General features: G+C 42.4%; 1 protein-coding gene across 13 annotated transcripts in view; it reads right to left on the bottom strand.

The window, feature by feature from the left end:
- Positions 1–479: 479 nt before the first annotated feature.
- The window catches only part of RPS6KA5 (ribosomal protein S6 kinase A5), a 183,102-nt gene continuing 157,258 nt past the window's right edge, over positions 480–26,323 (bottom strand). For 7 of the 13 annotated variants that reach the window (XM_045451867.1, XM_045451871.1, XM_045451869.1 and 4 more), the window contains 6 exons: positions 26,048–26,141; positions 22,058–22,228; positions 18,073–18,264; positions 9,990–10,149; positions 8,024–8,187; positions 4,605–6,466 (listed from right to left, as the gene is read on the bottom strand). In XM_045451867.1, the coding sequence (XP_045307823.1) occupies positions 6,227–6,466; positions 8,024–8,187; positions 9,990–10,149; positions 18,073–18,264; positions 22,058–22,228; positions 26,048–26,141 (1,021 nt within the window). In that variant the 3' untranslated portion in view covers positions 4,605–6,226. Of the gene's footprint in view, positions 1,271–2,155; positions 2,400–4,604; positions 6,467–8,023; positions 8,188–9,989; positions 10,150–18,072; positions 18,265–22,057; positions 22,229–26,047; positions 26,142–26,323 lie in introns of those variants that run through there. The other 6 variants (XR_006705258.1, XR_006705257.1, XM_045451868.1 and 3 more) reach the window with 6 other exon arrangements.

The raw sequence follows: 26,323 nt of genomic DNA on the forward strand, positions 1-26,323 counted from the left end.
TGATCTCACAGTCTGTGAGTTCGAGCCCCACATCGGGCTCTGTGCTGATGGCTCAGAGCCTGGAGCCTGTTTCAGATTCTGTGTCTCCCTCTCTCTCTCTGCCCCTCCCCTGCTCATACTCTGTCTCTCTCTCTCTCTCTGTCAAAAATAAATAAACATAAAAAAAATAAAAACAAATGTATATGGAAATGCAAAGCGTTAAAAATAGCCGAGACTATCCAGAAGAATATCAAAGTTAGAGATCTTACATTACCAGATGGGAAGACTATAAAAATTACAACTGCAATGCACTGAGATTTTCAAGACACTGTACTAGGTCAAGTGAACACTCATGGAATAAGTAAACTTTGTAGTATCTCACACCATGCACAAATACGAGTGCTAGATGGATCACAGATCTAATGTGAATGATAAAATAAAGCTTTTAGAAGAATAAGAATCTTGGGGTAAAGATTTATGAAACAGGACACAAAAATCACTAACCATAAAAAACGGGTATACTGCACCTCACAAAAATTAGAACTTTCTAGTCATCAAAGGACATCGATTGGAAAGTGAAAAAGCAAACCAAAGAGAAGAGATTTATAACAACACATCAGACAAAAACTTCATACCAATAAAATATAAAGAGCCCCTGCCAACCAATAGGAAAAAGACAGACAAGCAAATAACTATAACTTATTAAGGGACTTGAGTAGGTGCTCAACAAGTGAGAATGTCCAAACGGCTAATAAAGATATAAAAGGGTGCTCTACTTGTCGCTGCTTCTCAGGGAAATGCAAATTAAAACTACAACAGAATCCACACTTGCCAGCATGCCTAAAACCACAAGGAAATACAATTTCGCCAGAATGGCTACAACCACAAGGAAATACAACTTCGCCACTCACACATTGCTGGTGGGAGTGTAAATTGGTGCGACAGCTGTTGGAAACTATTTGGCAACATCTTTAAGCTAAATATGCATCCATCCTATGATTCAGTAAGTTTCATCCTTATGTATAAACCCAAGGGAATGAATGTACATATCCACCAAAAGTTACGCACAGGAACGTTCGTGACAGCTTTAGACAAAAAAGCTAAAAATTATGAACCCAAATGTCTATCAACATTAGAATGGATAAATAAATGGGGATATACTCATCTGATGGAATAATACATAGCAATGAAAAAGAGCGACTATTGTTATGGCTGCATGCACCGACGTAGTTGAATTTCACAGATACGATGATCATCAAACCCAACCAGACACAAGGGCAGGCAAACAAGTCTACAGGAGACAGAAGCCAGAAGAACAGTAGTTAAGTTTGAGTATGGAATGGGAGCCTTATCTTGATTGAGGTGATGGTTATGAGGGTACATACATAAGTTAACGTTCACTGAGCTGTCCACTTAAGATCTGTGCACTTTATATGCTATACTGCATTAAAATTAGAAAAAAATTTGTTTATTTATTTTTGAGAGACAGAGAGAGAGAGAGAGAGACAGACAGAGTGTGAGCAGGGGAGGAGCAGACAGAGAGAGAGAGAGAGAGTCACAGAATCCCAACCAGGCTCCAGGCTTGGAGTCGTCAACACAGAGCCCAAGGCAGAGCTCGAACTCACGAACTGTGAGATCACGACCTGAGCTAAAGTCGGACATTTAACCGAATGAATCACCCAGGCGCCCCTAAAATTTTTAAAGAATATGATCACTACCTACATGTACCCTTAGTGCTCCATTTGGACTGGTCTCTTTGGCTACGGAACGTCAATGGTCTCCATGGCAGAAAGCAGTAGGAACAGTTGGAGAGGGAACAGGGAAAGAGAGGAGAAAGCAATCACATGGGCCTCCTAGCAAAAAATAACCATCTTACAAAGCCTGTATAGACATGCTAAATAAGTTCACCTACCGACCCAGTAGATACAATGATTAAAAGAGATTTATACACATGGCTACTGAAGTGGCCTTTTTGTAAAGTCACCCTCTGTCCATGTTCATAGCAATTGTTTGTACCTCCGAGATGTAAAGCTGCTCATTTTCCCACAGGGCCAGTATTTCCCTTTTCCTATAGCCCTTTCATCCCCAAATGTTCCCTTCTCTGCCCCCATCAAGGATTTCTCTGATGTTAATTACAATCCATGAACATTAGTCAGCACATGGGTGTGTTAAGAAGTGGGGAGTAAAGTATCAGTGTAGGGAAACACTCACGTGTGCGGTTGTACCATTGGAAAGCAAGGGAAAGCACAGTTGCTGCAGTCCGTGAAGACACCACAGATGGCGATGGGCGGAATGGCATTCGTCTGAATTTTGTGACACCACTGTCCCCCTTAATCGCTCACACAGAAGAACAACAATGTTTCTCATCTTTTTATATCCCTCTTACTTTCTAGGAAGACGAATTCTTATCTTTATGAAGGCTGTGGAAGAATTTACATAATTACGTGGATTACTGTAGCTTATTTTCGGCAAGTTTTCAATTCCACACCCAAGGATGCATACATACCCCTTGAGACAGAAGTACACCTGCTATCCGTTAAAATGCCAGTCTTTCAAAATTTTTTCTAAGTATGTTCGAATGTGCTTTCCTCTTCTTCTTTTTAAAAATTCATGCTGTAAAGTTCTTAGGGATATTTTTCAAAACTTTAGTACTAAAGCATTACCTTTACATGTAATGTGGCACCCTCTGTATTTCCCTTCTTACTCATCAGGAGAATGAGAATTATTGTACACTTAATCTCTCCTTTTACTGGTGTTTATAACTTCAGCAAATAGGCTAGCACTACAGCGCCTAAAATAAACTGTTATGAATGATCTAAGGTCTACACAACCAGAAGGTCTTTCATGAGGATAATTGTCACATATATTTCAACACGACAGTGCACATTTTGCGTGACCAGCCCCATGGAAAGTCAAAAATAAAACCGCCGTTAAGAATGTCATGTTCGTCAACCTTCCTGGATTTTAAACAAAGGAAACAAGAGAAATGACGATTTCCCCATCTACCTACAAGCAGGAAAACAAAGCTATAGCATTGGGTTCATATTTAACTTACATTTCCTTGTCTTTTTTTATTTAAAAAAAACCTTTTTTTTTTTTAACCTTTATTTATTTTTGAGACAGAGAGAGACATAGCATGAACGGGGGAGGGTCAGAGAGAGAGGGAGACACAGAATCTGAAGCAGGCTCCAGGCTCTGAGCTGTCAGCACAGAGCCCTATGTGGGGCTCGAACCCATAAAACCTGGTATCATGACCTGAGCCGAAGTTGGACGCTTAACAGGCTGAGCCATCCAGGTGCCCCAAACTTACATTTTAAATGTAGCCCTTTACATAGTTTTTTTTTAAGAAATCAGTAGCAATATAAAAAAATGAAAAAGCAGCTTTTCACAGGTAAATGAATCTGCAACTCCAACACAAACAAGCATGTTTGAAATGAACTCACTTGTTCCAGTGGCTCATTGACTTATTATTTTATAGAGGTTTGGAAGAATTAATGAATTTCAAAATAGCTAATTTAACTCAGTCAGCCACAGGATCTGGCATAGTAGTTAGAAGAAATGGGTCTTTTAAAATTTATTTCCTCTACTACTTTCCTTTTCTTATTCTTGACTCTCCATTAGCCATATATAGTTATAAAATATTTGAATCAGGGTCTATGATGGTATGAAAACGACATGCAATAAAATCAATAAGGGAAAAAGGAAGGGGTGATTTCGCCTTATCTCCAAAATTAATATTATAAAGAGAAATTAATGTATTTATATATTGGGGGCTTTTTTGGATCTACTTCTATTCTACTCCTAACACTAAGAAAGAGTTCATATGAAGTATTTTCATATAAAATATTTCTTCGTTTACTTCTGATGTGACTAAGTGAAAGTGTTGTGAATTTTAGAATCCAAGTCACTGGGCGGTGACAGTTTGCACACAGTGTAACCACTGCAAGCTTAGCATCAGAGGCTGTCTTTCTGGAATTCATAAGCAGGGTGGGGATGAAGGTATTTGACATGGGGCACCACCCCGAGTGCTCTTAGGTCTTTTCAAAAGCCCATTCTAGATTATTCAGAGACCCTCATTGCGATGGATTAGCTGCTCCTTCCTTCCTCTTCTTACTCTGCCTTTTTACCCATTTCATTTTCTGTCAAGTCCTTCTGAAGAAGAGGCAATGAAAATAAACGAAAATGAAACCCCTCAATTTCAACATCCAGGAGTCAATGACATCTTCAATCATTACACTGACCATTTTCTGGATCGTTTTCCATTAGCAACAAAGTCCGTTTAGTTTATACTCTGCAAGTAGTCTTTTCTACTAGGATGCACAGTTAAAAAAAAAATGACCTGAAGAGCTAACTTAGACATTTCCAAATCTATTTAACATAACTATAGATACAAACGGACATTTTCTTGGTTATTATAATTCCATGCCTGAGGAAATCACATTTTGTGAATTAGCTATATGGTGGTAATAATTCATGTAAGATTTCCCATCATTACCAGGAATGACTGAAAGCTAGGAGCACAAAAGCTTCATTGACTCGTGAGAATTATATAGCCATTTGGGCCGCTAAAAAGTCTAAAAAGTCATTTCCAATAACCTTCACGGACAAAAATGCGAACAGAGTGATACAGTATTTTGAAAATATTTTAATATTTGCCATTTTTTGCCTGTGCTATTAATATGTACATTGATTTAGTAATAAATATACTACTATTACATAGAGTGCAATATTTTTAGTATTCGTAACTGTTTGAAATTAATGCTGCTATTATCTCAAGAAAGGAATAAATAAATATCATGCCCAAATTCCAAACCAATGCTCAAGAGGTTATCACTAACAAAAATTATAAAATAAACATGTTGGGCATTATCTTTTTAAGCATGATTCTTGTAAACACAGCCAAGATCACTTTTCTCAGTCCTGACATTTCCTGTGATGGCTTTAAAAGAAAATACAACGTACAAATCCTATCTTTTTTTTTTTTTTTTTTTTTTTTTTTTTTTTTTTTTTTTGCATAGGGAATGAATTCCTTGTATTTGAAAAGGAAGCAATCTTTTGGTGAAAGGTCTCCATCACATAGTACTTGCTTTCTGTAGGAATTCAGAACTTTGGAGCAACAAAAGGGCTCTGCGGAAGTTTATAAAATATGGTCTCTGCATTTAAAATTTAACAGAAAAATTTCAAGACAAGTCAGAGTCATGATTCTAAAAGAGTATGTACATAATATCCGACTCCGGGAGGGCATGCCTCGCTGCAGCACAACGCAGTACACAGATGTGAAGCACAGTGTTTCATAGAATTTTCCTTTCGATTTTCTTCGCATCGGTGCCTAAGTGGATCGTGATTATGCCCATTCCGCTTGTCGCAGACAAGGTAGAAGGGGGACGTGAGGACAAATTTAAAGCAGATGATGGAAAAATGGGCAAAAATGCAGCACGTGTGCTTTAAACGGTGCACTTTATAAAATAGTTTGCTTTATCCATAGTCTTTTACAAAGTGCAGTATTACTTAAAACAGAGACGTGTACCTCAATATTTGGCAATAACCATTAAAACAACCTGCCAGGAAAGAGCAGTGCGAAATTAAAACCGTATGTAGCTTAGCATGCATGTCAGACGGGTCCCCAATACAGAGTATGGGACCTTACGTTCCTGTATCTTTTTTTTTTTTCTTTTACTTTTTAGAAAAGGACTCATAACACCAGGTTACCATCGTAGGCGACCATAAAACAAAGACAATAAGTTAAAACCCTCTCTCAGGAAATGAGCGAACGCCACGCATCAAATTCACTACACAATCTCTGCACTGCTCCGCGGGGGCCCATCTCTTAAAAGGCCACACGGTCCCCGAGGCAAAGCAAAAGGCATCATCATCACCATACGTGTGACTCCTGCGGGCGGACGTCTGGAACACCCGAGACTCGTTTTGTAAGCAGCTCGAACCTGACCCGTCCCTAAGTAGGTTTACAGACACCCCTGCTCTTTCAGGAACAGTCCTGTTGGCGTCACGCCAGGTCACTCAACAGTAAAACGTGTGCTCTGTTCACAGTAACATTCTCCGTGCAGTGCTTTTTGGACACGGGCAACCAGTTGGGTTTGCCTGAAAACAACTCCCTAAGAGGCAGGTTCCGCGAAGACCAACAGGGCACGTTTTTAAAAGCGCACGACGTCACCTCAGGCACAGGCTGAGGGCACGCGGGTGCGATGGGTCGTCGGCGGCGACAGTCCTGCCCTCCGCCCGCCGGCGCTCAGTCCGAGAAGTGGGAGAGGGTGTCCGGGTTGCTGCCGTCGGCGGGGTGGCCGGGCTGCAGTGTCTTCGTCGGGGTGGTCTTCCCGTGGGACTGGGAGGAGGACGAGTGGGAGCTTTCGCTCGAGCTGCTGCGCGTCTCTGTGCTGGTGCTGGTTTTCTTCATTTTCCTTCTCTTGGCCAGAGGGGCCTTATCGACATTCTGCAGGCAAAACCCCTCTCTCTTGTATTTGTTAAAGGCCTAGGGGAGAAAGAGAGGGAGCCTCTGTGAAGGCAAAGGGGCTGATGCTTTCCGGCACGTCTGACTTCTAGAAGAAGACAACTTTCGGTTGGCAACCACGGCTCCAAGTTGTTTTGGGAACAAAGTCCTTAAAACCGGTACTTGCCAACCTCCTGGCAGGACGCACAAGCTCAGGGGAAGAGTCCCCAGGGCTCCTCGTAAATCAAACCAGCCAGGCTGCTCAGGAGTCCTGATTCTTCCTCAATCTTTTGACGAGGTCAGCGCTACCTCTCAGTAAAAAACACTAACCACCCCCTCTCCAACCCCCATTACTTTTACTGGTCCTGCGTCTGAGATTTAAATCCAACCACAGGGGCGCCTGGGTGGCTCAGGTGGTTAAGCATCGGCTTAGGTCATGATCTCATGGTTGGTGGGTCCGAGCCCCGCATGGGGCTCTGTACTGACAGTGACGAGCCTGCTTGGGATTCTCATTCTCTCTCTCTCTCTCTCTCTCTCTCTCTCTCTCTCTCTCTCTCTCCCCCCCCTCCCATGTCTCTCTCTCTCAAAATACATAAATAAATAAACTTATAATAAGAATAAAATAAAATAAAATAAAATAGAATAAAATAAAATAAAATAAAATAAAATAAAATAAAATAAAATAAAATAAAAAAATTCTGACCACAAAACCCCAGGACAGAGCAGACCTGATCCATTACGGGCCCCTGCTCTCCACTTCCAAGTCGGGGTAATCCGGGTGGATCTTGGACACTTCATCTACACAGAAAGGCTGAGCGCCACATGCCTCAGCCTGGTTACTCCTCCCAGCAGCCTGTCCCTACTTTTCTTGGTCTCCAGCTTGGGTGTCACTGGGGCTACTACTGATCACTTTGCCTCAAATACCACCGGGAAGATGGGCGACCATCTGCTACAACCTTCGCAGTCACTCCCTGCGCACCTCAATGGTATCCTCGTTCATTAATTTTTGATCCACGTCTGCCGCTGAAGAAGAAACTGTCCTTTTTCCTCTCTCAAGATGATCCCTTCAGAGGTAATTGTACTTCTCCGGAACTCACCTATTCCTTATGCGATTATCTTAAAGCATTAGCAGCTGCTTGGTACAAATGCGTGTCCTCTGACGACACGTCCCCCGCAGCCTCGAGGATATGTGATGTGTCAATGGTTGTTAAGTGAACAGACTTTCACATGTGCCTTCGCTCCTAATGTTTATTTATGGCTTTCAAAGAAAATGATTCAGCTTATTTGAGAGAGAAAAGTTCCAATATGAAGCCTATTGTTTTCATGATCTCCCGAAAACTTTCAACTACTCAAATGTCACACGACTGCCCCATCTCACAAGCTCATTCTAAATGTCATATGAGTGCTTGTGGGTCAGCAGTGACTCTGATGCCCCACACACTTTGTGTTAATCCATGTGTTTATATCACGAAGGGATTTATAAAAACATACCTAAACTTAAAAAAAAACCAACCGCATTATTTTCAATGCACCACTAAGGATGTGTCTCTGAGGTCATGATTCAAACCCGCCCTATGTGTGCAGAGCCCAGGGCCTTACGTGGAAGGTGGCTTTCACACAGGTTTGCACAGCAGCCCCTGAAGATCCTAGAATGTCTGGAGTCATCAGAGGATTTGAGGACAGCTGACTGCCATCTTGAAGCCATTCATTGTGTCTCAAGCCTGACATTTTAAGCCTTTTATTTGGATCGACTGTGAGAAGTCCTATGGGAATAATTGAGATATTTTTATTTTATGATTTGTTGCTTCAGACATAAATCTCAATGAGGTTCACATGACACAATGGTTTCCATAAGGCTTCAAACTCCTACTAAGGTAATTACATTTTCATATACATTTAGATCTCCTAGTAAATGCTGGGTGCTAATTGATGAGAAGGCCTACAACAGCCTATGTCTGCTGTAGGCTAACTGGCTTCTTGATCAGGAGAAAATGAGCACACAACATAAAGACGTCCACTGGCGAATGGGAAGCTCCAAGGGAACAAAGAACACCTAGGTGTGCTTCATATGTGTACAAACAATCCTTTTTTTAATGTTTATTTATTTATTTTGAGAGAGAGGGAGCGTGCACGTGTGTGCTTGTGAAGGGGGGAGGGGCAAAAAGAGAGGAAGAGAGAGAATCCCAAGCAGGTTCTGCACTGTCAGCTCAGAGCCTGACGTGGGGCTCCATGGCGTGAACTGTGAGATCATGACCTGAGCCCAAATCAAGAGTCGGACGCTTAACTGGCTGAGCCACCCAGGCGCCCCTCGTGTACAAACATCTTGTACAAGTCAGTAAGTGCCGTAAGGCAGGGGAGATATGGAGAGGGAGACACAAAGAGGAGCTCTGAGTTGATGTACAGACAAAACCAACTAGGACAGCATCAGGGGACGAGCGCAATAGCAAAATCCCCAGGCACAGTGTGTTAGCCGCCCAAGGGAAGGGCTCTGACCAGAGAGTGGGGGCACCCCGGAAGGCTTCCAGAAGATGAGTCCTGGGGGGATGGGTACAGGTGGGCTCAACGAAGAGGGATGCCCCAGGAATTACAAAGCGCCAGAGTAAAGTCACACAGGAATCTGAGGGCCGGCACATTTGAAGAATTCAAAGGCAGAGTAAGGGTAACAGGAAGCATAGGCAGGCAGGGCCAGGTCACCAAGGACTTTGAATCTCAAATGCTCCCATATAGGAGTCTGACCTGAAGCTAAAGGGACTCTCTGAAGGATTTTTAACAGAAGAGAGGCATGAGCACGTCTGGATACGAGGAAGGTCGCTCTGCTGGTCGATAACGGACAGGTAAAGTCAGAGGAAGTGAGACAGGCTGAAAGGATGGTGTGGGATCTCAGGAGAGGAAGGATGGCAAGACCTGAGGGCGGCCATGTGAACCGCAGGAGGTGGTGAGGAGAGACACCGAACCTGCAGCACTGAGTGGCTGCGGAAGGCAAGGAAGGTGCGGGACGTACGGTGACGTCCAGTTTCTGTCTTGGTAATTTGGCTGCTTGGCAGTGCAAGAGGGGGATGGGAAGAGGCATATTTGGGGGGAAAGGATACTAAAATAGTGTCAGTTCATTGTGGAGGTGTTAGATTGAGACACTGCGGACCCTGTGCATGTGGGTAAGACTACTGTAAAGGGACAGAGTTCTGACAAGAAAAAAAATAAGGCCGGGGCGCCTGGCTGGCTCAGTCAGTTAAGTGCTGGACTTCCGCCCAGGTCATGATCTCGTGGTTCGTGAGTTCTGGCCCTGAGTCCGGCTCTGTAGTGACAGCTCAGAACCTGGAGCCTGCTTCGGATTCTGGTGTCTCCCTCTTTTGCTGCCCCTCCCTGGCTCACGCTTTGTCTCTCTCTCAAAAATAAATATTTTAAAAAATTAAAAAAAAAAAAAAAGGTTCAGTAGACTAACCTGGAAACCTTCTAGAACACATGTAAGCTCCATGAGTAATTAACAAATAAATATATGCACAATGAGTATGATTCCACTTTAATCACTACACATCATACAAAATGTAAAATTGCATCAGATTCTTACCTTGGATCAAATCTTTAGCTTCTTGGGATACATTCTTCCAGGCTTCTCCTTCAAAGGAGAAGTCTCCTTTTTTAATTTTCTTCATGATCTCCACTGCACTGGTACATGTCAAACTTTTGTCGTGAGATTGGAATGGGACTTGCCCTGACAACATTGTATACTATCAAGAAAAAAAGGGAACAGAACAGAATGTCTGCCAAAGTCATTGTCAAAGCCACTCCAGTAATCTCACTACTAACTTCATCAGCATAGTTTACCAAATACAATAACTAGCCTTACTGGGTTTAGAAGATTGTGTAGACTTCTATCACTGAAGCAACAAACACATTTCAAAGCCTTGTAAATAAAGTGAGCTGGCTTATTATGATACCAAGATTTAAAGAGCAAGAAAAACAAAAGAAGGATAATCCGGCTGCTTCTGAAAAAATAGTATTCGTGTTAACAGAGAATTGAGAGGGAGCAGAATGCCTCAACAGCTATTTTTTAATGCAATTGTTTTTAGTTTATGCATTTATTTTGAGAGAGAGAGAGAGAGAGAGAGGGAGAGAATAAGTGGAGGAGGGCAGAAAGAGAGGCAGAGAGAGATCCCAAGCAGGCTCCATGCTCAGTGCTGAGCCCAAAGCAGGGCTCGATCTCATGACTGTGAGATCATGACTTCATGACCCTTAACCTACTGAATCACCCAGGTACCCCAATAGCTATTTTTTTCTATTCAATTCCACACATCTTTTCCCTAGGACATTTTTTCTTCCTTCCTTCCTTCCTTCCTTCCTTCCTTCCTTCCTTCCTTCCTTCCTTTCTTCCTTCCTTCCTTCCTTCCTTCCTTCCTTCCTTCTTTCTTTCTTTCTTTCTTTCTTTCTTTCTTTCTTTCTTTCTTTCTCTTTCTTTCTTTCTTCAATTTTAATGTTTTTATTTATTTTTGAGAGAGAGAGAGAAAGAGAGAGAGAGAGAGAGAGTCAACGGGGGAGGGGCAGAGACAGAGGGGAAACACAGAATCTGAAGCAGGCTCCAGGCTCTGAGCTGTCAGCACAGAACTCAACGAGGGGCTCAAACTCATGCTGTGAGGTCATGACTTGAGCCAAAGTCAGATGCTTAACTTACTGAGCCACCCAGGTGCCCCGGAAGATCCTTGTTCTAAGGAGGGAAATGCTAGGACACCTGAAGAACAATGCCAGAACAATCTAAGAAAACCAGAAACCTCCCTAAATCTTCTTTCCTTTATCCTTCCTGCACACCGGCAACATTCACACAGCCGACATCTTTTCCCGAAGTTTCCCTCTTCAGACTCCTACACTGGCTTCCCGACATTCACCGGGCACCTTTCAAGCTCCGGCCTCATCTTCCCTCCTGGGCTCAGCCTCTGCAGTAGCCGTTTTCCCACCCCCTATTCCGCACCGACAGTTCCTAGGCCTCCTGGACTGTGCACGAGCTACTCGGTCCCCTCAGAAGGCCATTTTCTTTCCTGAGCTGGCAGAGGCCCACCCACCCTTCGGTGTAACTTTCCAGGATGTGTAACGAGGGCCTCCGCCATCTGTCATAGTTACTCCCGAGAGAAGACAGGCGGTAGGAGGGGAAAATGAGCTTTAGCGTCAGACAGACCTGGTTTCCAACAACTGCTTTTTTGCTTACTAGCTTCTGTTTTCTAGCTTTTTAGTTTACTAGCTTGGGTATGTTAGTTAACCTCTCTTAGACTTTTTCTTCATCTACACAACAAATGTAACAGGATCACACAACCCATTGCACGTGGTAACAGCGGGAGCCTGCTCACTAATATACCAGGCTTCACTCTGTTCTTCCTCCTCTTTCTCTGGCTGGAAGGCAGCAGGGACCCCATTTTCTCAATGGAAGGTGAGGAATCAGAACAGTGAGTCAGGCAACTTTACAGCCCCTTCCTAAAGGTCTGCTTTCTAGATCACTGGAGGCTCCAACACTTCAGCATGGATTCCCCAGAGAGCAGAGTCTAAAGCAGAAGTGAAGACAATTACATTCCTGAGTGGGAAGAATTGAGAACAGGGAACAGTGTACACACCAAAGGAACTGCAGGGATCAGCCGCCATGCTGAATGTGGTACAAGTCAATATGGTGCTGGCATCGATAAGCACCTATTGATCTGGTCAACAGATTGTTCTTGATCTCTATCAATAGGAAGGATCAAAGCAGTAGGTCTTCACATACCAAGGACAGCATTCACTGTCTTGCCCAAGAGCTGTGTGACCTCTCCTGCTCTGTTATAATATAGTCTGTTAGGACCTTGATCATCTCGACATTCTCAAGAATCCCATGCTGGCTCTCTATACTGATGTCTTCATTAAGTGAGACCTGGTGAGCAGGAACTAGCAGGTATCCCAAATGCCTTATAAGCACACGAATGTCAGAGGGACGGAGATGAACTCCATAAACGTTCAGGGGACTATCACATTGGTAAAGACTTTAGAGCTCCAATGGTTAGGGGCATAGAGACATTTCCCCTGAAAGATAAATTGCTTGTCCCACTAAGAGGTGCAGGACTCAGTGGGCTTCCTTGGATTTTGGCGACAGCGTACATTGCACTGGAGAATCCTGCTCCAATCCATTTATCAAGTGACCTGGAAGGCTACCAGTTCCAAGTGGGGCCCAGAGGCAAGAGGGCTCTGCGGCAGGTCCTAGCTGAAACACAAGCCGTCCTGCTACCTAGGCCATAGGATTTGGTTGACTCGATTGTGTTAAAGGTATCTGTGAAAGGGAAGAATGCTGTGTGGAGTCTCTGGCAACTGCAACAGAGGAGTTGTAGAGCAGACCTGAAGGATTCTGTGTGGGGTCATGCCCTCCATGGCAGAGAACTACTCTCTGAAAAGCATCTCCTGGACACTACTGGTTCCTAGTAGAGTATGAATGCCTATAGAAGGGATACCAAAAGCAGTGCATCTTATACTATGATCAGCACTGATTCACAAAGCCCGAGCACCGATCCAATGTACTATGGACACAGCACACTTAGAATCAATTCTAGGAAGTCCAGAAGGCATGAGCAAGTTACATTCACAGGTGCGTGCCACCTATCTCTGTTGCACCAGCACTTCTTCCTCGGCTCAAGCCAATGGCCTCATTGAGGAGGGGTTCTCTAGGACTTCCCTCCTCTATGGAGGAAGAAAGGAAATTGAGACTGCTCGATAGGTGGCCTGCTAGAGCGTGAAAAACTCAGTGAAGGCAGCTGCTCAGGACAATACCCCGTGGGGTTGGGGCTCTGTCCCTGAGGATTGTGTTGAACCACTGGCTGATCCATTGGTGCTGGATCCCCCATATCTGGATTCTGTGAGTGGAGGATTATGTCTTAAATGGAATTAGCTGTCACCCCACAGGTATGTTAAATGTACCCGTGGGGTAGCATACGATCCTAGCCCATGTAAATACTGTGTGTTATGGACTGAATGTTTGTCTGCCTCCAGAATTAATACGTTGGAGACCCAACCCCCAACGCGCCTGTATTTAGAGACAGGGCCTTTATGGACATAATTAAAGTTAAAAGAGGTCATATGGGCGGGGTCCTGATCCAATAGGATTAGTGTCCTTATAAAAAGAAACACCAGAGAGCTTGCTCATGCTCTCTCTCTAAGCATACACACCGAGGAGAGGCCATGTGAGGATACAGAGAGCAGGTGGCTGTTTACAACTCAAGGACAAAATCCTCACCAGACACCAGCACTGCTGGCATCTTGGTATTGGAATTCCCAGCATCCAGTCTGTGAGAAAATATATTTCTGTTGCTTAAGCCACCTAATCAGTGGTATTTTGTTATGGCAGCACCAAGCTAAGCCACCGTGTAAGCTCTATTTTAATTAAAGTCCCGTACGTTTGTTTAAAAATTTTTTTTTTTTTATTTTTGAGAGACAGAGATTGTGTGTGTGTGTGTGTGTGTGTGAGCAGGGGAGGGGCAGAGAGAGAGGGAGACACAGAATCCAGGCTCCAGGCTTTGAGCTGTCAGCACAGAGCCCGACGTGGGGATCGAGCCCACAAACCACGAGATCATGACCTGAGTCGAAGTCAGATGCTTAACTGACAGAGCCACCCAGGCACCCCAAAGTCCTGTAGGTTTCTGACAGGGATTGCATATCTATGAGGTAGACGGGGGTTGTAATCATGCCATATGATACTACATGATGCAGCTTCCTGGAGTATTGTTTTACTCAATGGGGGTAATATAAATTATTTTCAAACTATAATAGCTACATTCATGTTTATTAGATACAACATACAAAAAGGCCATAGATTTCCTTTCTTTTTTTTTAAGATTTTATTTTGTTATTTTTTTACAGATGTTATTTTTAAGTAATCTCTACACCCAGTGGGGCTCAAACCCACAACCCCGAGATTAAGAGTCACATGCTCTTCTGACTGAGCCAGCCAGGCACCCCAAGGGCCACAGATTTCTAAGGCAAATCAGGAGACTCCAAATAAACTTTGTGCTTGTTATGGAATAACTGAGGCTTTGTATCTAGATCCTCTGAAGATATGCATTTATTCATGTAGAAAAGTTCACAAAGCACTCTGGGTTGTTGTTTTTTTTCCACAGTTTAAGGTGTATACTAACATTCTGCATACGTATTTCATTGTGTATCTCTAAACGGCAAAGATCTTTTAAAAACCACAACAACACCATTATCACATCTAAAAAAAATTAGCAGTAATTCCTTTATATCATTCAGTACCCAATCAATATCCAAATTTCTCCATCTGTGTTATATACGTCGTATGTATCTATTATAATTATATCTGGATGACTTAGAGTTTGAACCTAATAAATAGCATTAACATTAGAATTTGCTTGAATCAGAATTGAAGTAAGTGTAAATATTGTTTCCTAAGTGTCTTTTAATCTGTAGGGTCTCAGGCTCTTTTTTCTGGGAGAAACTGGGTTGTTTGTCCTGTAGAACGGCCCATAGTTTGGATACTGTGACCGTACTCCTGTGGCATCATGTAAGCTGTTCTTTGCCCCTTGCTTGTCTTAGAAACTTGACAAGTAGATCTAGAGAGAAGCATGGCTTCCATCCGTGCTGTGACACACAGCTATTTCCATAGATGTGGCATTCGGAAGCTCTAAAACGCTTGTCCACATCTCTAAGACTTTTTTGTAAAACTTTAAAAAGCATGATGATTAAAACTGACCTGTATTTAAAGTAAAGGCTCTTTTACAAGGGGTACTTTTATATTATTACTAAAATTGGAAAGCTCCCCTTTATTTAGACTAATTTTTTCGGAGAATGTTAATGAAAATGTAATCAGTTTAAGCCCTTAAACAAAACTCTCAAATCTATAGCAGTTCGTTGTTTATTTTTATTGAAAAAACCTTATTCATAAATATTTTCATTTGAAAATTATAAATGATGAGTTAAAATTGCTGAAATAAAAACCATATAAAGCTTAAAAATAAAAGAGGAACCATCCTGCAGGGACAACTGGTTAGCCACTGTGGGAGAATCGACACCAAAATAAATCCCAGATGGAGTGCAGATTTAAGTATAAAAATAAAATATAATTCTGGAGGGAAATTTGGGAGAATATTTTTATAATCTTGGGTTGGGGTAGGGGTGTGTGACAATCTGACATCAAAACCACATGTCACAGGGGCGCCTGGGTGGCTCAGTCAGTTAAGCGTCCTACTTCGGCCCAGGTCATGATCTTGAGGTCTGTGAGTTCGAGCCCAGCATTGGGCTCTGTGCTGACAGCTCAGAGCCTGGAGCTGCTTCGGATTCTGTGTCTCCCTCTCTCCCTGCCCCTCCCCTGCTCATGCTCTGTCTCTGTCTCTCTCAAAAATAAATAAACATTAAAAAAATTTTTTAAAAACACGTCATAAAGGAAAAGACTGATGTCTTACTACAGAGAAATAAAAAAATTCTCCATTTAAACCCTGAAACACAAGTGAAAATCCCATGATACTATAAACAAAGTTTTCAAATGACAAAATCAGAATAAAAACATCTCCACTATCAATGGCAGACAAAGGATTAAAGTCCTTCACAGAGCTTTAAAATGGGCAAAGCTCATAAACAGCAATTCATAAAAAAGAAAATACAAGTGTCCAAATACATGAAAAGATGCTCAAAACTGAATATTCATCAAAGAAATGTATGCAAATTACAACAGTAGAAAATAATTTCAGATTGAAATTGATAGTATCCGATGTATTCACATACAGTTGATGGAACATGATCTGGTAAACCTTCTAGAAGGAATTTGAGGCATAGATGTCAAAATAAAGATGTGCATGCCCTTCTCGTAGGAGTTTATTCCAGGGAAATGAGACAAATGCAGCCACATCTATTAAAAAATAGTCATTTGTGTAGTTTGTAATTAGTGAAAAACTGGAAAATGCTAACTGCTCATTATAAAGAAAAAGTTAAATGAAGTTTGGAGGCTCAAACTACACGTATAATATAAGCTCATTTGCTAAAAAACCCAAACAGCTGTACACGTAAACAGAAGAAGCAGAAAGCCAGAAAGCACATGTAATATGGTGGCGGCAGGCAGTGGGCTAGAAGAGGGGGAGCTCACGCACATCACCTCCACACAATGTCATGAGTGAGTCTGCTCGTTCCTCTACTCTTTCTGTATTGTCCGAAAATTTCTCCCTAAGATTATGCATTACAAGTTACATGCAGAAAAAGTAAAGCTATTTTGAGAAGAAACATGCCCAGATTATTTTTCTAGCTTAATGTTCTGTTTCTGATCACAGCAGCCCAGGTCATTTTGTGAAAAGCATGTTTACCACGATTACTATAAGTTACCATAAATATTTCCCGCTTTATCCATTAATTTGTTAACTTACCCTAAATCATTGTCTTTCATTACATTTTTAGTCTGAAAATCTCATAGAATATATATATGTGTGTGTATATGTGTACATATATATATATATATATAAGCTTATATATATGTATGTGTGTGTGTGTATATATATATATATAAGCTTATATATATGTATGTGTGTGTGTGTGTGTGTATATACATATATACATATATATATATATTATTTTGAGAGAGGGGGCATGCAGGTGTGCATGTGAGAGAGCAGGCGAAGGGCAGAGAGGGAGAGAGAGAACCCTAAGCAGGCTCTGTGCCACCAGGGCAGAGCCAGATATGGGGCTCAAACTCACGAACCGTGAGATCATGACCTGAGCTGAAACTAGGATGCTTAACCAAATGAGCCATCCAGGTGCCCCCTCACGGAATATATTTTTAATTTTTTACTTATTTTATTTATTTTTTATTTTTTTAAAGTTTTTTAAATTTTTTTATTTTTATTTTTTTTCAATATATGAAATTTATTGTCAAACTGGTTTCCATACAACACCTAGTGCTCATCCCAAAAGGTGCCCTCCTCAATACCCATCACCCACCTTCCCCTCCCTCCCACCCCCCATCAACCCTCAGTTTGTTCTCAGTTTTTTTTTTTTTTTCAATGTTTATTTATTTTTGGGACAGAGAGAGACAGAGCATGAACGGGGGAGGGGCAGAGAGAGAGGGAAACACAGAATCGGAAACAGGCTCCAGGCTCTGAGCCATCAGCCCAGAGCCTGACGCGGGGCTCGAACTCACAGACCGCGAGATCGTGACCTGGCTGAAGTCGGACGCTTAACCGACTGTGCCACCCAGGCGCCCCTGTTCTCAGTTTTTAAGAGTCTCTTATGCTTTGGCTCTCTCCCACTCTAACCTCTTTTTTTTTTTTTCCTTCCCCTCCCCCATGGGGAATATATTTTTTAACGTTTTTCTATTAATAAATCACTTTGCTATTTTCATATTATATCTGATACGCATCTTTCGAAAATATACTATTGCGTCTTTAAAAAAAATACTATATAAATTCTTATGCATATAAAATGCAATACCTTAAATATTTCAAAATAAACCAAATAAAAATTCCTACATTGTCTCCGATGTAAATTTTAAAAAAGGGAAATAGCCTTTGGTCAGACCTTTACTTGGTTGTACCAAAAAGAAACCAATTTGTCAATATCCCCCGCAACTTTAAGAAAAGCAGTAGGAAGAGATAGGTAAGAGGTCATCCAGGAACTGACTAGGTTTAACAGCTCTAGTGAAATGAACTCACCAAAATGACGCCCAGGCTCCAGAGGTCACAGGACTCGTCGTAGCCATTATGGTTCAAGAGCTCCGGGGCGGCATAGTGCAGGGTGAAGCAGGGTGTCTTGAGAGGCTGGTTATCAGGCGGCTTTAAGCGCGCAAACCCAAAATCGATTACTTTAATTTCCAAATTGTCGTTTTCGTCAGTGAACAATAAATTCTGCAAGATACAAACACGTAAATTAGTCTCCCGTGACAATGTCCTGGGACTTGGTGACACCATGTACATAACGTTGTCTATCTCTATGCTGATACGGGATTCGGACACGGAGAGAGGTCTGATGGAGAGGGTCGGGGAGCTGGACGACAGTGTACTGCTCTTCTCTGGCTTATGCTTGTTTATATTATTTCAATTTTACAATGTCTTATGAAACAGCTTTCGATTGCACCACGCCTCTTCCTGTGTCAGAGCCTTTGTCTACATTTTTCGGATGGCGTTTGTCCTCTACCCCCTCCACCAACCTCAGTACCGACCAGGCCCACGTGCCCCTGCTGCTTGCTTAGAGATACCGCCCTCACCCCCCCAAACGTGCCACCCCACTGAAGTTAGGACTTTTTCTATTTTCTCCTAGCATATTTGCTTTTCCTTTCTGGCACTTAGCATCTCGGCATGATTAGTCCACTGTCTTCTTCCTCATGAGTCCATAATTCCCTAAGGGCGGGGACTATGTGTCCACCTTATTTATGACTCTATTCCCCAAACCTGCTGCACTCATATAGTAGGTGCTTTGGTAAATATCTGCCCACTGAATAAAGTCATAAATAAAATAGCTGTATCCAGTATAGCTTATTAAAGAAGACACGGTAGGCTGGCTTCCAACTGGCTGGCTCAGTTGGAAGAGTGTGTGACTCTTGACCTTGGGGCCGTGAGTCCAAGCCCCACACTGCATGTAGAGATTGCTTAAATAGATAAAAAAAAAAAAAACAAAAAAAAAACCAAAAACCTTTAAGAAATAAAAACAAATTAAAGAAGACATGGTAAAGACATACATTACATTTCAGAATATTTTCTCCAAAACAGCTAAGACTTAAACATTTTTTGGATGCTTATGGATATTATTCCTCAATTATGCACACAACATTGTTCTCTCGAATCCCTCATCTGCCAAGCCTTCTCAGTCACTAAGCTTTTACTGTACTGTTTTCGTGTTTATCACATGTTTAATAAATGCTGACTGTACTGAGGCATGATCATCACTTTTATTAGTCTATCAAGCTAGTAGCCACGGTAAGCGAATCTGATTATACTGTCTTCAGACACGCTGACGAAACCTGTTATGTCTTTATGTTCATTAAATTATTCCTCAGATCTGGAACATCATTTTTTTTCCGTTAATATTATTCCCGCTAAAATAAAAGACATCACAGAAGGCTTCATTCATACAAAGAAGAAAACATCTTCTACACCTTCCACCCCAAAGTTAAAAATGGATAAAGTGGGGGGAAAGAAAAGCAAAACGATTAAAAAGTTTTCTTAAATTTTCTATCCTAGGATGCTTGATCCTGAACGTGTGATGGAATTAAAATGTGGATAAAAACTGAAGCCCAGCTGGGGTTCACACGCCATAGCTCCGGGCAAGTCTTTCAGCGAATGACTTGTGAGCTCCTCTGCGGCGCAAGCACTGTGATCTGTACAGAGGACCGTGGGGCACACCTGGCCCCCGTCCGCGTGGAGCCTGCCAAGTCTTGGGAGGTGGTTTCCGTTTATTCTCTGCGAGGACTCCTTAACCGCAGTTCTTGAAATGAAGGAGAGGGGGCGCTCCCCCTCTCGATTCTCCTGATGGGGCTGGGTGCGCATGGGCGGGAGTGGCAGGAAGCAGCCGCCTTTCAGCCTCCTCTCAAGCTCCACCCTGAAACTCATCTGATGTCACTGGTCTCTCATCTCTCAGGATGGGGACCGGTTTGAAAAGCACAAAGCAGTCCACTAAGAATGTCAGCTGGCTTCTAAGTTTATCTGCTTCTCACCTAGAATTTAGGAGTTTGCCCATGCCGAAAGCAAATGCCACATTAATATTGACCAAAAGATACACCATCAGGTCTTAAAATACGACATCAGTGGGAAAGGGATTACACTTTGGGCTGGGAGTAACATACTCTGCCATTTAAAAGTCAAAGTGATGGGGCGCCTGGGTAGCTCAGTCGATTAAGCGTCCGACTTCAGCTCAGGTCACGATCTCACGGTCCGTGAGTTCGAGCCCCGCGTCGGGCTCTGGGCTGATGATGGCCCAGAGCCTGGAGCCTGCTTCTGATTCTGCGTCTCCCTCTCTCTCTGACCCTCCCCCGTTCATGCTCTGCCTCTCTCTGTCTCAAAAATAAATAAACGTTAAAAAAAAAAAAATTTAAAAGTCAAAGTGAAAGTCATTTTATTACGAAGATGTTAGTACGAAGGCACATTTTCATTTCTCCAGAATCTATGTTGATTTAGGACTATAAATGTAGTAGAATGTCCTAACTCATCTGACATGTCTTCATTTCAAACGGCTACTTGAAAGAAAAGGTTGGTAACAAGAAGAAGGAAGCTACAAGTATCTTTGTATCGGTAAGATGGGAAGGCAAATTTAAATTCTGTTGGAAAGGACAGTTGCATCATTTGAGACTCATGGGATGACAGATGGCCGGTTATCAAAGAATAAAACATGTGAAAATGAATTCTATACAGTCATGGAACAGATCTCTTCAATTAAAAAAATTACATGCTTGTTCCTTGTCTATCAAGAAAACATTTAAGTGGTGTGCTTTTGCATTTAAAAATAGATTGCTAATCTCCAATGTACAGAGCACCATACTGTCAGTGGGCGTTCTGTAGGAGAGTGAGAACTCGGAGGAAGGAAGCAGAGGGAGAGCTACCACAGTTGCAAGTTCATGAAACACAGTTCACTTTTGATTAATTACTAGTAATATGGATAACGGTAATAGGAAGTCCAGGGACAGAAGTTTATGTGCTTTAGAATCAGTTGATTACACTTGGATGCACAGAATTCCATTTTTAAAACACCCTCTTCCTACCAATGATCCAAGATACTTAAAAAGGCAAAAAAACAAAAACAAAAACAAAAACAAAAAAAAAACGGTGCTTTTGGAGACATAGTCTTTTGTGGTCTAACACAAAAAACAGACTCCAAATAAATTATTATTTTAAGAATACTTGGAAATGCTTTATCAACACGTGGTAATTACAAATGAATCTATTTTAAAGAGGAAATATGTATAATTTTGCATATGGTAAAGGATGAGTCACTGTTGTCCTTTTATAAATCATTGGGGTTTGCTTTTCAATTTTCATTATTATTTTGATGATTTCCTAAAAGGGGGGGGATTTTCATATTTTTGATACTACAAAGGGACATTCTAGAGTTAGAACCTTCTTTACTAACCTTTTGACAGAAGAAATATATAAAAAGCTGCTACTTTTGCATGGCTACACAATTCTATAAATACAGTACATGAGCAAAGACATATAAGGATGGTATGGCTAATTAAATCAAGACAATTCTTTATGTTTAAGTACTTAGAACAGAATTATATACATTCCTATTCATGAGCTAATCAATTTGATTACAAAAATGAGAAACAAGCTTTCAAAATACATCATTAAAAAAATAAACCTCTAAAATGGTACACATATAGGAGGGATATTATTTTCTGCTACAAAAATTTCCATAGCTATTTTTAGCCCACAACTGTTGCATAAAGTATTTCTTCCATAAAAGGCTCTCACACTTACAAATATAACCTCAAGATGATCTGCTGGCAAAAAAAAAAAAAAAAAAAAAGGACAAATTTATTTTAGACTAAAATAGAAAAGAAAAAAAAAATCCCAGAAACAGGATATCTGCAAGTATCTATTTAGCAGGAAGCCCTAAAAACAAAACAAGAAAAGCCCACACATACTCGGGGGGATATTTGGTAATGAGGTGAGGCTGAGTTACACGAGAGAGCACGTCACTTTATACCTCGGGTTTCAGGTCTCTGTGCACCACGCCGACATCATGCATGTGGCTTACAGCTGAAACGAGCTTCCGCATGATGTAGCTGGCTTCGGTCTCACTGAAGTGCTTCTTTTTCTTAATACGTTCAAACAGCTCTCCCCCGTTCAGAAGTTCCATCACCAGAAATGTGTGAAGCTACAGAAGAAAAAAGATTAATGTGGAGGGCTTTCATGAAGAGAAGTGTATTTATGTATGAAACATTCCTTGACTATTAACTATCACCAATACATTTAGAGAATCCCTTGGTAAAATAATCAACAGCAGTCCGTAATATTTTAGAGGAAAGAATCGAAGGGTAATGTGGCTTTTTTAGAATTCTATTTTGGTAATGGAAAATTTCAAGTACTGCAGTGAAATCTTTATATATCCTTTCCTTGACTAATTCTTTCATTTGAATGCCATTCCAACCCTCTGGATCAAGTTTACATAGCTTTCTTTTTAAAGTGTGACCTGGTGCTGATAATAATGTGAAATCGTCTGCTTTAAATAATATAGAAGATTAATGACAGAGAATGGGCAACTGCCCACGGGAGGCCTGACACACCCAATGAATAGCAAATTTATCTTTTCAAAAAGGTGTTTCATGATGTCACTTTGAACCTCCTGTCAGACCTCAACAGATTAGTTTCAGGGTTCCTTGTTAATACCCACGGCAAATACGCATAACTCACTGCCTTTTTTTTTTTTTTTTAAATAATTGCTTTGGATACCAATGGCATTATCTTAAAGAGTTTAAAAAGTTATTTATTTACTATGCTTTGCACACATGTCCATAAAGAAAATAACTCAGGAGCAACTGAAAAGCAAAGGAACTGTATCAGCTCTCAAATGAACACAAACATGTTGTTTAAAGAAAGATAGCCAATCACCAGATTCAGGTGCTATGCATTACAGAACCAACATCACTTGACAAATATGTTTCTTTTCGAATTAGCAAAATCCTCCCCGAAAGAAAAAGCTTCATAATTATCCTGTACAAACTGGGCGAATTTTAAAAGGTGAACATTTTTAATAAGAGAATTGCTTCCAGCCTACCAGAGATCAAGCTAATTTGAGTTTCTACGTATGACAAACCAGGCCAACACTGAAGGTCTGTTACAAACATCTGCCAGTGACTAACAAACAATGGAATGGTTTAAAAGATGGGCTTTAGGGGTGCCTGGGTGGCTCAGTCGGTTAAGTGTCCAACTCTTGATTTGGGCTTAGGTCATGAGCTCATGGTTCATGGGTTTGAGCCCCGCATTTGGCTCCGCACTGATGGTGTGGAGCCTGCTTGGGATTCTGTCTCCCTCTTTCTCTGCCCCTCCCCTGCTCTCTATCTCTCTCTCTCAAAATAAATGAATAAACATTAAAACATTTTTTTAAAGATAGGTTTTTTTTTTGTTGTTTTGTTTTTGTTTTTTTTTTTTAAATTTTTTTTTTCAACGTTTATTTATTTTTGGGACAGAGAGAGACAGAGCATGAACGGGGGAGGGGCAGAGAGAGAGGGAGACACAGAATCGGAAACAGGCTCCAGGCTCTGAGCCATCAGCCCAGAGCCCGACGCGGGGCTCGAACTCACGGACCGCGAGATCGTGACCTGGCTGAAGTCGGACGCTTAACCGACTGCGCCACCCAGGCGCCCCAAAGATAGGTTTTAGAATCAACCCTGGATCTGAATGCTGCTTCTGCTACTTACTTATGACCTTGGGGATGCTACTTAACCTCTATAACTTTAGGACCCATGTCCAATAAAATGTAGGTAAACAGTGAGAAAATGTTTATGAGACAGTTGACTAACGGCCTTCCAGAGATGTCCGTGTCCTAATCCCCAGAACCTGTGGATGTTACCTGATATGGCAAAGGGATTTTGTGGACGTGATTAAGGATCTTGAGCTGGGAGGACTGTCTAAATTATCCATCAGAGCCAACAGTATGGGATGGGACTATGGAAACAAGAGATTGGAGAGATATACAGAAGGGTCACGAGCCAAGGAAGGTGGACAGTCTCCAGAAGCTAAAAAAGGCCAGCAAATGGATTGTCCCTTGGAGCCTCCAGAAGGAACCAGCCCTGCCAACACCCAGATGTTATACCAGTGAGACTGATTTTGACCTTCTGATCTCCAGACTGCGAGATTATAAATTGGTAGTGTGTAGGTATGTGGTAATTTGTTACAGCAGCTATAGGAAACGAACACAAATCATCGCACACAAAGTGAACTATATGCTGCACACCCAGAGGCTGAAGACCCACCCTAATCAATTTCACCCCTCCATCGAAGAGAAGACTGTGTGTACTTGGGGATGATCTAGGCAACCGTGTCACCAACACGGAAAGAAATCACCCCAGGTATCAACAACTGGACAGCAGAATGATTACATATTTGTACTAGTAGATACAAGGTCACATCGTGAGACAACTCACATTCAGTAACTCTTTAATATAAAAATAGCAAACAATAAATTTAACCTGTGGCATAAGTAACACGGGAGGGATGCAGTTCCTGAGATCTGACATCCGCCAGAACATAAGAGCTGGGATGGAGCTGGGCCCAAGTGCAAACACCAGAGGGGGGTGTCGAAGGTCATCCACCAGTCCCTTGACTTGTTATGTGAATCATCTTCAGGAGGAGACTGTCCGGGCTCCTTTCAGGCACCTCCAGTGGATGGGGGACTCACTACCTCCACTGCAGTCAGGTGGCCCCATGAGGTGGCCGCAGTAGGAGCACGGAGAGCAGCTCCTCCAAGTCCTCCTCTCAAAGACCTGCCTTTTCTGACTACGAGAGCCAAAGAGAAAGGAGATGACGATGTTATTTTTGGGTGCTCGCTCACCTGCTGGGAGAACCGGGCCATGTTGCTGCCTCCCCTAAGGCAGCAGAGCAGAGTAATTAAAAGCTTGTTCTGCAGTCGGACTGCTTGGGTTCAGAGCCCGGCGTTACCACTTACAAGCTGTGAGATCCTGTTACTTAACTTCTCAGAGTTTCAGTTTTCCCACCTGGTGGAGTTACCTTATATAAGGACTGAATCGCGCATGTGGAGTCTGGGACGGTACCTGGACCATGTAAGGTATGCAATACTAAAGGGCGGTAGTCACTGTGGCTAAGCTGTATCATTCCAGTGCTCCGGGAACTTTCAGTGCGGTGGAGAACTGGGCCTCGGCCTACCCAGGACATGCTGTTACAGCAGCACAGTGGAGGTGGCCCAGATTTTCTCGACTAGATGCTTATGGCCCTGCTGTGTGACCATGGACAGGGCTCATGACCCTTCTGAGTCTGCTTCTTCTTTGGTAAAGCTAGGGTCAGCTGCATCCAGGACTGGTATCGGCTTTTGTGCTTAGCATGCTGTCTCAGGTAGGACTGTGTCTTCCCCCCCCAGTCTCAGGGGGAAATGTGTCAACAATGGAGCAACTATTGTCATGGAGGTTGGCGGTGGAGGGGCTGAGGAGACACGGACTTGACACATTCCTCCCACATCCGGAGGTACATGCTTCTGCACGGGGTCCTGTTGCAAAGCAGGACCTGGCCTGTGGTCTGAGTGAACGTGCCATCTGGAGAGGAAAGGGGGTACCCTTGCCCTTCTGCTTCATCTTTGTTCTGGAGCTTGCATTAACTAGGCTTAAACCCTAAATCCTATTCTAGAAGTGAAAAGAAAGTCGAAGGCTGATCGTTAACTGACTACTGAGAAGTCCAGGGATTAAGCTGCGGCGGGCCGCAGCTGAGCCGGTGGGAGGCCCAGCAGCTGTGACCCACCCTGCCCTCTGCCCTTCGTCCATGTCACATATGCCCATGACTGAGTGAGAAGAGCAGAAGTGAAAGCGTGCACTGGTTTTGGGGGTGGGTAAGAAGTTTCTCTGCCCTCTCTGGTGGCCGGGTCGTATCCCATTATCTCTGACTCTGACCCCGGCAGTTGCAACTCAACTGGCAAAAAGAAGAACTCTGTGTGAGTCAGTAGGGACAGAAAAATAGTGTGAGATACCTGGTCGTGGAAAACTTCATGCAGCTTCACGATATTGGGGTGTCCTTCACAGAGTTTCAGGGCTGTTATTTCTTTCTGAGTATTGGCCTCCATCCTGCAGGGATGAAAGTGATTAGCCTCCACGTACGTACCTTCTTCACCAAGTTTTCATGTCCATATTATCCCAGCCCTAGTTTTGTGTTTATTTACAGCGTGTTCAGAATGTAAGTGTTCAAGTATCACAATGAGGTTTCCATGACAGTAATGAATCATACCACCCACCAGAACAAGTAATGC

This window comes from Leopardus geoffroyi, chromosome B3 (assembly GCF_018350155.1).
Source record: "Leopardus geoffroyi isolate Oge1 chromosome B3, O.geoffroyi_Oge1_pat1.0, whole genome shotgun sequence".
Classification (NCBI taxonomy): Eukaryota; Metazoa; Chordata; class Mammalia; order Carnivora; family Felidae; genus Leopardus; species Leopardus geoffroyi.